General features: G+C 42.9%; 2 protein-coding genes and 1 long non-coding RNA gene across 6 annotated transcripts; 2 read left to right on the forward strand and 1 right to left on the reverse strand.

Moving 5' to 3' along the window:
* The first annotated feature begins 90 nt into the window (after positions 1–90).
* Positions 91–3,074, forward strand: LOC309363597. The gene is made up of 2 exons (XR_014165456.1): positions 91–598; positions 2,091–3,074. It is a non-coding gene; the product is annotated as an uncharacterized lncRNA (long non-coding RNA).
* Positions 2,935–7,175, reverse strand: ALYREF (Aly/REF export factor). Of its 3 annotated transcripts, none has more exons than XM_081899904.1 (6): positions 6,935–7,175; positions 6,433–6,564; positions 5,267–5,414; positions 4,932–4,995; positions 4,469–4,640; positions 2,935–3,247 (listed from the first exon to the last, which is right to left on the reverse strand). In XM_081899904.1, exons 1-6 carry the CDS (start codon positions 7,163–7,165, stop codon positions 3,233–3,235), a joined length of 762 nt encoding a protein of 253 aa, XP_081756030.1. In that variant the 5' UTR covers positions 7,166–7,175; the 3' UTR covers positions 2,935–3,232. The 3 variants fall into 3 exon arrangements, 2 of the variants coding, with proteins under 2 accessions (XP_081756030.1, XP_081756031.1); XR_014165370.1 differs by having other exon boundaries at positions 3,193–4,138; positions 4,191–4,640; XM_081899905.1 differs by having other exon boundaries at positions 3,193–4,640.
* A 142-nt stretch (positions 7,176–7,317) lies between these two features.
* Positions 7,318–10,826, forward strand: ANAPC11 (anaphase promoting complex subunit 11). Of its 2 annotated transcripts, none has more exons than XM_081899962.1 (3): positions 7,318–7,447; positions 9,540–9,683; positions 9,774–10,826. In XM_081899962.1, exons 1-3 carry the CDS (start codon positions 7,378–7,380, stop codon positions 9,917–9,919), a joined length of 360 nt encoding a protein of 119 aa, XP_081756088.1. In that variant the 5' UTR covers positions 7,318–7,377; the 3' UTR covers positions 9,920–10,826. The 2 variants fall into 2 exon arrangements, with proteins under 2 accessions (XP_081756088.1, XP_081756089.1); XM_081899963.1 differs by lacking the exon at positions 7,318–7,447 and adding an exon at positions 7,799–7,924.
* The last annotated feature ends 4,140 nt before the right edge of the window (positions 10,827–14,966 follow it).

Here is a 14,966-nt window from a genome sequence, read left to right on the forward strand (position 1 = left end):
ATCCCGACTGCCACCCGCCCTCCGCGGAGACGTCACGTCCGGTGAGCGGGCCTCGCATTGGTTCTAAAGCGGAGGCGGGAAAAGGGAGCCGAGCCCGATCATAGAGAGTGCGCCCCAACTCCTAGAGTATCTACCTATAAAAAGATAGGGAGACGGGAAAAGAGGGCGGGGGGAAATTCCCCTTTTCCCCGCCCCGCGGCCATCTTGGGGTGGGAATGGCAGACTTTTGTCTCCTGTGCGCCGGGCGGGTGTCGCTCTTCCATTGTGTGGAGAGAAGGAAGTAGAGGCTCTAGGGTCTGAGTCCTTTTCTTCTAGCGCTGGAGGAAGGCAGAGGAGGAACGGGTCGGTGGCGAGGGGACTATGAGCGGAAGGCTCCCTCCTCTTCACTGCCATCAGGTTTTTGCAGCAGCGGCAAACGTTGAGAGTTCCCTCATCCGCACCACGTTAAGTGACCATGGCACCCTTCCATTGTTCCTCCTATACATTTTCAGCTAACAGGAATTGTTTTTGCTACCACCCCACAGCCTGGCTTTTAAATATTGCCCCCACCCCATTGCTTCCCCCGTCCTTGTTTCGCGAGCCTCGTTTCCTCATAAACGTAAGTATACTTAGGATTTTAGCGGTAAACACAGGTCATCACAGGCAGCAGAGGATTACTTCTCACCGCCATCAAATAAAAACTTTTTTAAAAATTAATGCCGAATTGACGTGCAAGAATACGAGACACACATTTGGAAACGCCGTTCAGCTTTTTGGGTAAACACATAAGAGCGAACCACTGAACAGTTAGGAACTATTAGGCGTAAGCAACTCCTAACGCTTTCTTAAATACAGCCTGCATTTATGAAGGCATGATCCATCCCAGCGAGTGCTGGACACACATAGAGAACACTGAGAACTGCTGCCTGATTAAACTATGCCAATAGATTTTTATTAATTTGCACTACATGAACTGTGTGCCCACTCATGAACAAGTCCATATCAAGCAATAGCCCACCACCTCATAAAATTTGTTTTTCAAGGAACAACAAACTGAATCCCTATGGTATTTAAAATACTGTAACCCTAACAAACAAAATGCAGTTCTTGCAACTACTAAAACGTAGTGTAGCACAGTGGTGTTTTATAGATGTTTAGCTGCAACTTTAAAATGTACCTGGAAAGGGCAGTAACTCTTTGCTAAGTATGCACATGTGTAGCATGTATTAAAACAACTGTTAAGTACCGTATATTCCCTATTAATTTGGTAGTGTGGGGCTTTCCTCCATTGCCCTTTAGTAGCTCAGCATATTGCTAAACAGAACCAAAATGGAGTTAAGGGTTAAGAATCTCAAAAAAGCTGGTACTATTCTGAAATGAGAAACTAGTCTTTTATAAAATGACTATCATTTTAAGCAAACATTCTACTATACACACACAACAGTCCTCATTAAATGGGATGCAGGGAACTGATGTATACAAAGTTTTTTGTATATAAAGTTCTTTTTTAAAAAAAATAGCCTCGTTGCAATTGAGCATTAATGTTCTAGGCAGGGTATAATTTCAACTCGCTATGAATACAAAACATAATGCACCCAAGTATCTGGAAATAAGTTGAAAATTTGTTCTTAAAAATATAATTACAGTAACACAACCTTCTATGACTATCTTAATTTTGTACAGAAAAGTTATTTTTTCCTCATTACCTTAAATCAGGAAAGGCTAACTATGACTACTAGTCATGTTGGTTCTGGTTAGATAAGGAGCTGAGAGTTCAAAATCGGGAAGGTTACTAGTCTTCCCCCCCCCCCTTCCAGTCATATTTTCTACACCAGTGGAGTTAACACATCCATCATCACTGCATGCCTTAACTTAGCCAATGTCAGGTTTTCCCAACTGAAATTTTTACCCAGTATTTATTATCATAATAGGTATTTATGGAGATTTGTTTGATCTTGACAATTTGTCGCACATAATTAATGACAGATCACAATGTCTAGCAAGTATCTACACTTCTTGCATGCAAAGCTTTCCCCCTTTTGGTTTTGTTAAACGTTTTTCCTAGAAATGCAAAGATCAAAGATACTTATGTAATTTTAGTACCATTTCAGATTGATGCATTCCTACTCTCACCTTCAGCATTAGGAAGCTGTGGTGCTGAAGTGAATGTGTGCCAAAAACCATGAAGACACCAATTCTTTCATATCCGAAGCTGATAACTGGTGGGGAGAGAGAAACCTGTATCCTTGGGTGGTGGTACTGGCACAATGTCTCTATGAATGGCTTGAAGTTAATGCCCACCAAACATAGAAGATAAAGATCCCCTTCACCCCACCACAATATTACAGTATGTACTCTGCCTTCCGATCTCGCAAGACCTGGAAATGACTACAGTATATTATAGCCCACTATATCAGTAGTGAAAAAAGACCATAATAAATGCCACCAAACAGATGTACTTGAAATAAAAATTCAATAGGGAATTGCAAGTTGAAAGACTAAATCTTTACTTGGCATGTTGGAGTCACTGAGTTTTCACAGCAACTTATTTTACAGTAAAAATACTGAGGTGGGACCAGCACTGAACTTTGGAATCAAGTGTTAAATACAAAAACGACTTTAACAAGAAATTTACTCCCTCTCATGACCACTAAGGGTGGAGCTTTTTCACTGGAGACCACCATCCTCTCCTTGCGAAAGCAGTCACACCAGTTGGCTTTAGCACAGACGAAGAGTCAGCACACAGGAGATGGGGAATATACAGTTTACAAGCCCATACGGGGGCAGAGGGTAGGAGAGAGACCTGAGAGAACAGAATCCCTCCCCTTAGGAAGGGCAATCAGCACCAACTCTTTTGCTAGGAGCCTGCAGCCAGACACCTGCTCCTCTACCTGTCTTGGCTTCTGCAGCCCCAAGACTAGGTTCCAGCTGCAACAGGAAGCAGACATTTACAGCTCTAGACACATTTCTATTTTATTACTGCCAAGGTGAAAAAGCCATCTTGGCCCAACAGGCAACCAGTAAAATTTTTCCCAAAAATAACTCGGTACAAAACAGATCTGTCTCAGAATTTTAAAAAAAAGAGAGAAAGAAAACTTTACATGAGTTTGAAACCTATTCCAGAACATAAAAGTAAAACAAATTCCATTCTTGATATTAGTAGCCACTGCCGCCATCCACCCTTCTTCTCCCACTGGGGAACATGGAATGAGATGTCTGCAGTCCTTCCCATGCACAAGATGCGCCAACAGCTTTAACTGGTGTCCATCTAAGAGAAAGAAAACAGTTTTAGTTGGCTGCCACCAGCTAAGTACCAAGACAAGAAATCCAGATAGTCACGGGCACTTCCCCAAGCAGCACAGTACAACCAGAACCTGTGCAGTACCTGTTTAACCATAACAAAATGCTTTTAGATAGCTTTTCGCTGCATCATTTATTTCTGTGCATGTAGGCAAAGTTATTTAGCCAAGAAAGCAATCTGCACTTTCCCCAATATATCTCATACCTTTATAATGTCATACATCTTTATACCTCAGTGCTGAGGAAAATAATTCTCGTAACACATTTTCACTAACAGCAGAAAGTGAATAGAGTTCACAAGAGCCTTTCCCAACTGGTTCCCTCCAGATGTTTTGGACTACAACTACCAGCAGCCCCAGCCAACAATCAAGGATGATGAGACACTTAGTCCAGCAACATGTTTAGTGCAGCAGTTTGGGAAAGGCTCCAAACATGGCAGGTTACATAAATCTCCACTCAAAACTGCAAGCAGTTACAGAATACTAGAGAAAGCTTAAAATCTGCATCCAAGTTGTATTTTGTACTCAGGAAACAGATGGCAGAATCACAATTAGCTGGCCTCTTCTATTAACTAGCATGTACTTTACAGTCCTGCATATTTAAATTTAGGTTTGGTTCTTGGATTTCAGTTCCAAGTAATGACTCATGAAGGTCGCAGGAAGATGGTATGCAGCAAAGTCTACCCAGATTGACTTCTTTACAGGGCAGACGTGTTAATAAAGAACACCATCCATCGCTGAGTTGAATCAGAGTAGCTGTGATAATAGGATTGTGCAGCATGACTATGAAACATGCCTAGAGCATGACAGCTGATATAGCACAGCAGAACGTGATACACTCCACAACCACAGGCTGTGTTCTATCAAAGATACCAAATCTAGTGAGTCACCAAATTCACCAGACTGAGTAGCACTCCACAAGAATCATAGTTTGCTACACTGTAGGAACTGACTCCACAGTTACGCAGCTAATTATTGCGCACACAGTAGGGAACACATGGAAATCACTTGGAAACTAAACAAAAAAACTACAGACTGCTCTGCTTTAGTGCTGTGCTATCTCCAAATGTCTTACTTTATGTGATGTTGCACTTTTTCTCACAGATGACTAATGCATGTATGCCAGGCTCTGCCACCAGGCTCACCTCCCTTTCCCCACCGCCATCCACCATCCCTCAACTATTACTTACCCTGGCATTGTAAGCATCCAACTGTGCATCCAATTCTTCTGCAGAGAGCTGCTGTTTGGAACTCCTGCCAGCACCTCTACCTCTGCCCCTGTTGCCACGGCTGCCTCGTCTGCTGCCACCGCCAAAGCCACCCGAACCACCACGGTTTCTGGTCATGCCTCCTCTATTTACACTAAAAGCAAGAGATAAGACTGAATTACAGCAACCTACAAATAGAAACTGCATTACAGTTACCCACTGAAATAAATTGCAATCTACACCCTTCACAAAAAACTTCGTAGAGAAGCCAAGTATGGTAATGTTAACATAACTACAATTTAAAAATCATGCTCCATGTTGTAAAATGACAGTGGGAAGTATATCTATTATTTAATCTCTAGGAATCAAAAATACAAATGAACAGGGTCTGCACTAAAATATAGTTTATTAATCAATGTGAAACATCAAAAGACAAATCTCCTACCTCTGTATTGGTCTCCTCTGTGTATCTATCTGTGATGTAACCAGCTGGATGTTCATGGGACGACCTAGGAAAAATACAAAGAACAAGTGTTTGTGGCAACCTTGTAAGCAAGTTCATAAAAATTGCTGACCTGCAAAAAATATATTGGTCTGCTGACCCGAGAGTGAGGCAGGATAGAATTTTTCATCCTTCCTTCACCTGCCTGCTCGCTTACCAGCATGAAATTCCATGCACTTGGTCAGCGTGTTACTGTCGCCTATGTGTATGAGCAGAGTTCTCATTCATACCTTCTCCCACCCACTGAGTAAATACCTAGGTGAACATAAAATACATACCATCCAGGGGAACTCCGTTGTACTGTTTCATAGCCTTCAGTGCATCTGCCTTTCTCTCAAAATGGACATCTGCTGTACCTAGACTACGCCCAGAACGGTCATAGTGCACTGCTGCCTTCTTCAATGTCCCAAATTCTGCAAAAAGCTCCTAGAAAGCGAGAAAGCAAGATCTCACATATGCTAGGACACAGTAAGAGGTTCTTGCAAAATATTAATAGATGGGCCAAAGAATAGAACAGCAGACCTTTCTGTTCTCTATGACATTTTGCTTTTTAATTTTAGCCTCATCAGAAGCAATAATGAAGTCTAAACTGCATTTAATTCCTTAGTTTATAATTACATTTATATTCCACCTTTCCACTGAGGACAAAGGGAGCACATGTATTTCTCTTCCTCCCCGTTTTATCATCACACATCAACTTATGAGGTAGGTTAGGCTGAGATAGTGACTGGTCCAAAGTCATCCAGTACGCTCCGTAGCAGAGTGGTCCCCCAGGCCCTTGCCCAACACCCAGGTCCTTGTCCAAACACTACACCTACACTGGCCATATCTGTGCACTATATCTCAGCTAATACATTAGAATATTCTTAGTTCAAATATAAAATAAAGTACAAAAACATTAAAGAAAATTTCCTATACTATCTCCAAATTTCCTATAAAGAAGAAAATAGTTTTGCACCAGTAACTCTGATAGGAAGCGAAGGAAATTTGAAAGACAGCATACAGTCCTGGATAATATGGCTAAAACAAATGCCACGAGATAAACTTTTTAAAAGGCTTATTGGATTGAGGTCTCCTGTCAATCAAGAATTTCAAGAGGCACCTTTCTCTTCTTAAGACAGTGCCCACGTGACTTCACTTTCATAAATGCTTTTATATGTACTCAAAACAGGAAACCAGAATATGCTAACTGAAGCTGCATGCCATCCCAAACTATGGGGGGGGGCGGTTTAAGGGCAGTTACTTATTGTCCCATAACTGCTCTTTTCTGGAAACTTACTGTTGAAAAAGAATGGGGAAATGGATCAGGGAGAAGTTAATACATTACACAAGGGAAATCTAGAACAGCAATAGGAAACTGCAACGTGAGTAAAATAACTAAACGACCAGCTACAACTATCCACTCCTGTTGGCTCCCTCTTATTAAAGACAAAGGAGAAAGTACCTGTATATCTGCATCCGATACTCCAAAATCCAGATTAGAGACGAGCAGCTTCCCGCCTGTCTCGACACCAGCCCCAGCACCGAAGCCACTCTCGAAGAGATCGTGTTGCCACTTTTCTGGGAGTTGCTTTGGCTGCGACGAGAGAGAAAACCCGATCAGCGTCCCACATAAACGGCGGCCCCATTGTTCTGCATTTCTACTCAACCCGGAGGCGGAGCGGGGAAAACCCCTTCATTTCCTCGCCCCGGTTGCCGTCAACAAGCGCTCCGAACTGGGCCTAGGCGCGCCGGGACCCCGAAGCAACTCCGCCGCCGCCGCCTCCTCCCGCCCAACCCTCTTATCTCCGCGTGGGGGAGACCCCCCTCGGCGCTCCCCCAAAGAGACGGAACAAGTCCCGAGCCGCCCGGTTCCCCAAGAAAGTTCACTAAACAAGCGGCCGGAGCCCAGTTCCACCCCGGGTAAAGGGGGGGCTCCGTCCGCGTCCGCTCGCCCAGGGACCTACCCGGCTGTAGGGCGCAGGCCTGTTCCTGCCGCCTCCCCGGGACAGCGCGCCTCTGTTCCGGACGGGGCCGCCCCCGCCTGCCCGCCCAGCTCCGCCTCGCCCGGCTCCGCCGCCTCGACCCGCAGCTCCCCTTCCGCGGCCTCGGCCGCCGCCGGCTCGGCCGCCGCCGCCCCGCTGGCTCCGGTTCAGCTTGATAATGTCGTCCAGAGACATATCCATTTTGTCGCCCATGATGGCGGCTCCCTCCGGCTCCCGGGGCCTACACTTCCGGCCGCGCTACACCGGGGACCGGATGCGGATAAGGCGGGGAGGACGCGAAAGCCGAGCGAGAGGAGGAGGAAGAGGAGGGTGGGGCGGGGAGAGAGAAAGAGCGCGCACGTGCAGTCTCGGCTGGGCGAAAGAAAGAAGAGGTAGCAGCAGGCGCCGTTGCCGCGCGAGGCTTTATGGGAGCTGGGCCCCGCAAGGAAACATGGGAAGTCCCGTCAAGGGGCGGGACTTCCGGTACGAGGGGAGGTGAGCTTGGGCGCGGCGGGTGGAGTGCGACGGAGGGTTGCGTTGAGTTTTTATCCTTGCTGCCCCAGAGTCTGGCTGTTCTCCTCGTACCGCTCTGCAGAGGGTTGGACTAGATGACCTTTGGGGTTCCCCACCTATCAGTGCTCCCTTGCTGCCCATTAATTGGTTCCCAGGCCTTCTAAATACTCCTCTTCTGTGAGCTCGACCCCTTAGTCTGCACCCCCAACTGAACCGAAACTTGTGTGTTTGCATTTGCTCGCATTCATACTTTGCTTCCATCTCTACTTTCTGGTCTTTCTGTCGTTTCCCTGACTGCTGAAAGTTAAGGCGGTATTCTCTTTAGAGCGGGTACTTTTATATGTCTTGTTCCTCTCTCGCTTTAGAACCTCATAAAATGATACAGAAGTGACAGTGGTGCAATATTTTTATTTAGACTGTTATAAGAATTCTGAGAATAAATCTTCATAAATGCACACGGTAAACACACATATAAGTATATAAACCACATGTCTGAAATAGTACAGGAGAGCAATTCCTGAGGCTATCTTGACTCTTAATAACCCCAACTATTTCCTCTGCAGAAGGAAATAGATTGGAGAAGCGTTTGCCAGGAGTTCTTTTTGCTTACAAACCCTGTATTGACGGCACATTTGTGTATGAATAGGGTGGGCCTGTGAACTAGATGCAAAAACCAAAGTACTAACCATTTCAAAAGAATGGCAAGATTGCCCAGGTAATGCAATCAGTAAAACATCAGATATCCTGGCAATCAGTAAAATATCACATATCCTGGAGAGAAGCCACACCCTCAAATTTCTGTGGTAGACAACCTCTTTCTTTGATGTGTGTTTGATGCTTTTAGGGTAGTCTTTGGCTAAGAGATTGGGCAGTGTCTATTTAAAGGGGCTTGCATACCTTTGTTCTGGGCCTCACCTCCTTGAAAGGAGAGGGGAATTAGTGCAACAGAAAAATCAATATCTGCCAACCCCCAAATTTTTCTACAACAGAACTAAAGACAATGCCACAAAACTATTTGCTACAGATTGGATGTTAAGAGAAAGGGAGAGGGGACCAAAAATATATTCAGGGGCATATTTTACTGGCCTGTTAGTTGTAGTACCTAAGGTAAAGTGAGGTAAGTAAAGGAAAATGTAGTCCTTTTAACAGTGCTGGAGATGTTATGTTTTTCTCTTTGCCTTTCAAAGAACTCTGGTGCTCCCTTTATTTATTTCTATTGTTTAATATCCTTAACTAATTAAGTTAAAATAACTTCTTTTCCTCTCCCCATTTTGTTAGCTTAATATCTAGCTTCAGAAAGAGTAATGGTGAACTCAAAAGCTCCCTTTCATTATTTGATGTTTTAGAATGTACTAGTAAGGATACTACTGCTGCTTTTGGACAAACACATTTACCTGCAAATTTTGTTTGCTATAAAGCAGTGACAAAATATCAGATCCAAACGTCTGCAGTCACCTGAACTGCTGCTCCCAAATCCTATGCCTAATAGACCTGTCTTAGTTTGGGACTTCTATAGTTTGGGACTTCACTATAGGGAAATGGCAAGTAACATTTATGTAGCCATCTGCATTGTTGTGCTCATATCTGTAATAGCTCAGCCTTTCCTATAGTGGAGTTTTAAGATAACAGTACAGCATAGAACTGATAAGGCGGGACACCTAAGAATTGTCCTAGCACTCTTGTAAACTGAGAAAGTGGCCAAATGTTCTTATCTTGCTGTTCCCTATCTATAAATTTGACATACTCTCGAGTCTTCTTCATAGTGTGAGGTGGTGTTGTTGTTGTTTAGTCATTTAGTCGTGTCCAACTCTTCGTGACCCCCTGGACCAGAGCACGCCAGGCACTTCTGTCTTCCACTGCCTCCCGCAGTTTGGTCAAACTCATGCTGGTAGCTTCGAGAACAGTGTGAGAATAGTATGAGGTAGTCAAGGTATTTGAGAGAAATTGTGCAAAAACTCTTAACATCTTTAGAGAAATGTGAAGAATGTACAGTTCTGAAGATCGCAGTCTTTTTAACATAGAAGATCTGCAGAAACAGAAAATGTCTTACTCAAGCTTTTACTTCTTCCCTCAGGTGCTATCTTAAGCTTTGTACGTAGTCTGGACACAATGAAAGTGAAAATCAAGAGCTGGCATGGCGTTGCCTCTTGGCTCTGGGTTGCCAATGATGAGAACTGTGGCATTTGCCGGATGGCCTTTAATGGCTGCTGCCCAGACTGTGAGTATTGTATCAGTTCACTGGGATTTTCCTTAACCTTTGTGCACTGTCTTCTCCCAACTTTGCTCTAATGGAACCTATGTTTTGCAGGTAAAGTGCCTGGAGATGACTGTCCCCTAGTGTGGGGCCAGTGTTCCCACTGCTTCCACATGCATTGCATTCTCAAATGGCTTAACTCCCAGCAAGTCCAGCAACACTGTCCAATGTGTCGACAGGAATGGAAGTTCAAAGAGTGACACTGGCAAGATTTCTTCCTCTCCCCAACACCTCTTTGGCTTTTGTGGACTGATTTATTCCCCACTCCCTTCCCCAAGCTTGGCGAGCTTGCTACTTTAGAATGCCACACTTACCTTCATCCTTCCCAGAGCTGCTGAAGAGAGAGGTGGATGTGGGAACACAGCTACTGCATGTTACAATATCCTATGTTTTTGCCTTTGTTTGTGCTGTGATCACAAAGTCTCTATGAAGTATAGAGTATATGAAGTATAAGGCTATGTTGGTTGGAAGGTTAGAATATTAGACAGGCAAATGTCATGAGAGATTTGTTCTATTTTACAACATCTGAACCACCTCGTTAATGTTTATGTCTGCGTCTTGGTGAATTGCCTTGGTAATGCACATGAGGTGCTTGCAAATGAGGCCTGGTTTCAAGGAGCTGCTTTGCTCAAATGCACGAAAGGTTAAGAAAGCTGTTCTAAATCTTGTTAAACTTATACCCCAACTATTGTAGTATCTTTAAAATTATTTGTAATTTATTTTTAATTATTGTTTAACAATAAGAACAGCAAACATCACCAGCTATTGCATTCTGAGGCATGAAGCAGCTAAACCTCTTTTCTGTTTCTTACGAGTAGCACTTACATATGAACAAGGTTTCTTGGTTTCCTATTGCTGTGTATCCCCACCGATAGCAGTATAATTTGGTTCAGGATCTAAGCTTTTGAGTGTAAATAGTGTTAGAGATTGGGGGATGCTCTAGGCTTGTGTCCTCGTCTTACTACACATTTGGCCTGCAGTACAATAATATGTTTGTTCCCAAAAGGCTGTAATACCAGATCTTTCTGATTGCCAAGTGCTTGCCCACAGTGAGTTACCATTTGTACATGGGATGGTTCCAGTAAATTTTGTGAGTCATTCCTTTAATGTTCCTGCATCTTTCTTTCATCTACATGGGGGTTCTTCAAGAGAGCAGTTTTCTTATCTGTGGCCAGTGCAGCGAGGTGATAGGATGTGACCTGTGGGGAAGGGGGATGTCCTCGTTCTTCTTAAAAGCTTAACTAAAATTACTTTTAATGGGAAAAATATTCTTGCACTAGCTTAGCTGTGTAGCCACACAGCCTACAGACCAGCTGTTTGTGATGCTTCATCCTGGTTGTTGGGTGCCCAGTCCTTTCTGCTGTGTATGCTACCCCCGCCTGCAATGTGTAATTGGCGCCCCTTTATGGCACCCAAATGAGAAGGTGGTGTTAGCAAACGGTTCCAATCTGTGACCTTTTGAACACAGAGCATGGTATTGCTAACAAAATGGTAAGCTTATTCTCCTAAAGGGAAAATTTCCAGAGTCAAAAAGGCTACCTCTCAGCACCCCCAAAGCCCTCCCCAGCTTTGAGAGATGTGTCCTTTCAAAGCAACCCCTCTCCAAAGCAGTGATAGACTCTTAACAACTAAAAAAGGCCACAGAATTTCACTTCAGTTAACCTATGTTCTACCTCAGTGTTTCTAAAATACAATGAGGTCCCACTTTTACACCCAAAAAAGTTTATTCTAGGGTGCGAAAGGGTGAGAAGTGCCTGCCTGAAGTACAGCCTGCCCTTTGTGTTTTCTCATGAGTCATTGTTTTGTATCTGTTTTGCAGATACGCCTGCAATTTATGCGGGGGTTATGTTCTGGAGATCTCTCCTAAAGGCAAAATCCTGTAGTCTCAATGTTCAGTGGCAGGTGGAATTGCCAGATATTTTTCTTGAGAGATATTTACCGCTTTTTGTTTTTATTATTGCCAAGCGCGTAGAGCTGAATGGAAACAAGTTAAATGTGTGTAAGTTGCGGGCTTACTCTGTTAGATGAGGGCTAGCGCACAGCTGCAACTCATGCAGAGGCACAGTGGGCAACAGAATCCTCTGAGAATTCTCCCATATGTGAGGGAATGATCCAGCTACATCCAAATGCAGAGATGTTGCAGAATTTCCCATCGCCAGCAGTGGCTGGAAGGAGGCAATGCAAAAGCAGAGACGCCACTGTCACCCTCCTGTTTATTATTTAGACTCGGGGATATTTTAATTTATTCCTTATTATATCAAATTTGGTGATTACCGTTCAACCTGTTTATATAGTTACTACAAAAGCAAGAGTTACAGGATTATTGTGTCTAAAATTCTTCACCTTGTTCTCGGTCCCCCAAGAGTTCTGCAATGGTGCTGGTTGACTCCTTAGCTCCAGCTAATCTCTGATGATCAGAGTTGTAGTCCAGTGATACCTGGAGGACTACAATCTGTTTACCTGTTCTAAAGTATTTCACACTTAATGCTTTGTTGCAGGAAAGCCTTGGTAACTTGAAATTTGCTCTTTGTCCAATATATCAACTGAGGTGCCAAGTATGGTTCATGCTATTATTTCAATCTGCAGAAAGTGTTGGCGTTGTTACAAAGTATGAGTCGGAACCCAAATGCATGTCCAGCACTCACATGTATACACAAGAGGTTTAGGGTCTTTTGCTAGAATTATGACATGTGTCTGTTATGAATATGTGTTTTCTCCTAACCCCTTGCCCACAAAAAAGTTCTTACACAAAAGGCTTAAAGAAAACTCAGTTTATTGTTATATGAAATAAAAGTGACAGAAAATATATAGATGTTGCTTCAGAGAGCAAAATTACAAATTAAGCAGGCAGCAAATTCTACAATACATACACACCTAGATCTAAAGAGTGAAAGAATCCCCAGCGTTTCTCAAAATCCTTCAGAAAGTGAGCTTGACAGTTTTCCCACAGAACCCACACTAGTAGTCAAGAAATGGAGGAGGAAGGATATGCCTGTCCTTAAGGGAAAGTGAGTGTGGGTTCCTTGAGAGTACTAAGTTCCTTGTCTGAGCTTGGAGAGCTAACCATTTAAGACCCAAGATATTCGTACTAATTTTAGCCTATGCATTCTAATGAAGAAGGGAGAAAGGCTTTGAGATGAGTGATTCCTGTACTTCCAATTGTTCTATTATTTCTTCCCAGATTTTCCTGCTTCTTTCTCATTTTGTTTATACTGCTTAATGTAACACTGGAAGACTATAATCCTAGTGAGCAATGACTAAACTAGTTACCCTTGTTTGCTTCCTGTCTTACAGTTAATCTTATCATTTTATCTGTGCCACACCCATCCTTTAGCAGGTGTTGATTAGATTTTACTGGGGTGGCCTCTGTGGGTTAAACGGCAGTCCAATTAGAATTTAGATAGCACCATGGTTCTCACCTTTTCAAACCAATCTGTAAAAAAATAATAATCTGAAAAGGGCACTTTCCAAATTAGTCAATTTAACTCTTATAAGGGATCATTCCTGCTAAATCAAGGCATATATACCTTCGTGTATCTGGTGTTTTCATGGATCCTGAAGGTTCTCCTTGGTAAAATGAGTTTTAACACATTTTAAAATGGGTAGGGAAGGTTGGTAGAGTGCAGAGTGCCAGGTGGGACAAGGAAATGTGGTCATAAATTGATCTAATCTAAATATTGGACTACGCAATAGCCTGATCTATTAGAAAACATAAAATGCATGAGAATCCTCCATTGGGGTGTAAGCAATAAGACACTATACATTAAAAATAAAAACAATTACACACAAAAATTGGGTCACCTTTGGAAAGAGATTGCTGTGGCCACTTTGAAAACTCTGGTGTCTGTTGTTGTTGCAGGTAATAAATAGTCTTGTGGTCACGAGGAATTGGGCTGAGGGTTTTCCATCTTTGGCTCTGCATTAACCTCTGTAGAAGGGATATCCTGTATGGGGCAGGGTTTGGGGGACTTAAAAACAATGAGAATATCCTTGAGTTTTCTTGGGAAGCTGCAAACAATTAAAAAAATCTTAGAGTTAAGCATTTTAGAGTTTGAAGAGTTTGGATTTGATATCCCGCTTTATCACTACCCGAAGGAGTCTCAAAGCGGCTAACATTCTCCTTTCCCTTCCTCCCCCACAACAAACACTCTGTGAGGTGAGTGGGGCTGAGAGACTTCAGAGAAGTGTGACTGGCCCAAGGTCACCCAGCAGCTGCATGTGGAGGAGCGGGGAATCGAACCCGGTTCACCAGATTACGAGTCCACCGCTCTTAACCACCACACTGACTATTACTATCACCTTTTCATATAATTACTACTGTTATTTTCTCCTCTGTTTACTTCACTTAGTTTGGCTGTGGAAGAAACAAAGGGACAAAACCTTTGTTAATTTGGACACAATTGACAAGTTATTAAACATTTTCCTTATGTGGGTTTGAGTCTTAGGGGTTCACGTATCCTGTTTGAAAGGGAAAATTATTTCATGTGAAAATCTCTGTCAGGAAATGCTGCTCCTAAAATGCATAGGTATATACACACAAAACAAAACCTATTATAAAGTTCATTAAAACCCTTTTCTTCTTTTTATAAGTAAAAACTACTCAAGAGACAAACTTATAGCAGGGCTACTCTGATATTTATACTTGTGGAAAGAATTTGGCATGTTAGATTTGGAACATGGCAACCTCTTGACTTTTGACGGTCCAGTACTTAACCCCTTTTGTTTTTCCTTAAGTAGTCCCTGAAGCAGAGGACACTTAAGGGTGATTTCCCTCAATGGTTCCAAGTTTACATAAATAAATTTGAATAAATTTCTCCTTGTAGTCAGCTGTCTCTCCAAACCTCCTTTTTTCTTTTCCCTCTCTCTCCCTCCTCCTCTCTTTTAAGCTGACATAGCCTCTGTGCATGTGCAGAGTCCATGTTTCAGCAAATCTTTTATACCATTAAAAGTGTTATATCTTTTGGCTAATTACCATTTGAATAAAGGAAGGGAAGGGTAAGGAATACATTTTAAAATAGGGTTAGATTTAAAACAAAAAGAGAAACCCAGCAATTCAACTTTTCACCAAAACCAGCAATAGAAGTTGGTCAAATTAAATTTGTTAACTCAGTTCTAAGGAATCATGTTTCCTGCAGCTCAGGCAAAGGGAATTGGAAGTATCTGCCTCTTTTATGTACAGGAAATTAGAGTGCAGGTCTCTATAAAAAATGTGGGCTATCATTTTGTGTGCCCCCCCCCCGATCATTC

Source organism: Podarcis melisellensis, assembly GCF_964234715.1.
Source record: "Podarcis melisellensis genome assembly, chromosome: 2".
In the NCBI taxonomy this organism is placed as follows: Eukaryota; Metazoa; Chordata; class Lepidosauria; order Squamata; family Lacertidae; genus Podarcis; species Podarcis melisellensis.

What these genes read in the sequence shown, in the direction of transcription:
- ALYREF (XM_081899904.1), bottom strand. Translation starts at nt 7,165, where the DNA reads ATGGGCGACAAAATGGATATGTCTCTGGACGACATTATCAAGCTGAAC. An exon ending in GGCCTGCGCCCTACAGCCGG is followed by an intron (nt 6,565 to 6,934) that starts GTAGGTCCCTGG and finishes CTCTCGTCGCAG; the next exon opens with CCAAAGCAACTCCCAGAAAA. An exon ending in TATCGGATGCAGATATACAG is followed by an intron (nt 5,415 to 6,432) that starts GTACTTTCTCCT and finishes CTCGCTTTCTAG; the next exon opens with GAGCTTTTTGCAGAATTTGG.
- ANAPC11 (XM_081899962.1), top strand. Translation starts at nt 7,378, where the DNA reads ATGGGAGCTGGGCCCCGCAAGGAAACATGGGAAGTCCCGTCAAGGGGC. An exon ending in GACTTCCGGTACGAGGGGAG is followed by an intron (nt 7,448 to 9,539) that starts GTGAGCTTGGGC and finishes TTCTTCCCTCAG; the next exon opens with GTGCTATCTTAAGCTTTGTA. An exon ending in TAATGGCTGCTGCCCAGACT is followed by an intron (nt 9,684 to 9,773) that starts GTGAGTATTGTA and finishes TATGTTTTGCAG; the next exon opens with GTAAAGTGCCTGGAGATGAC.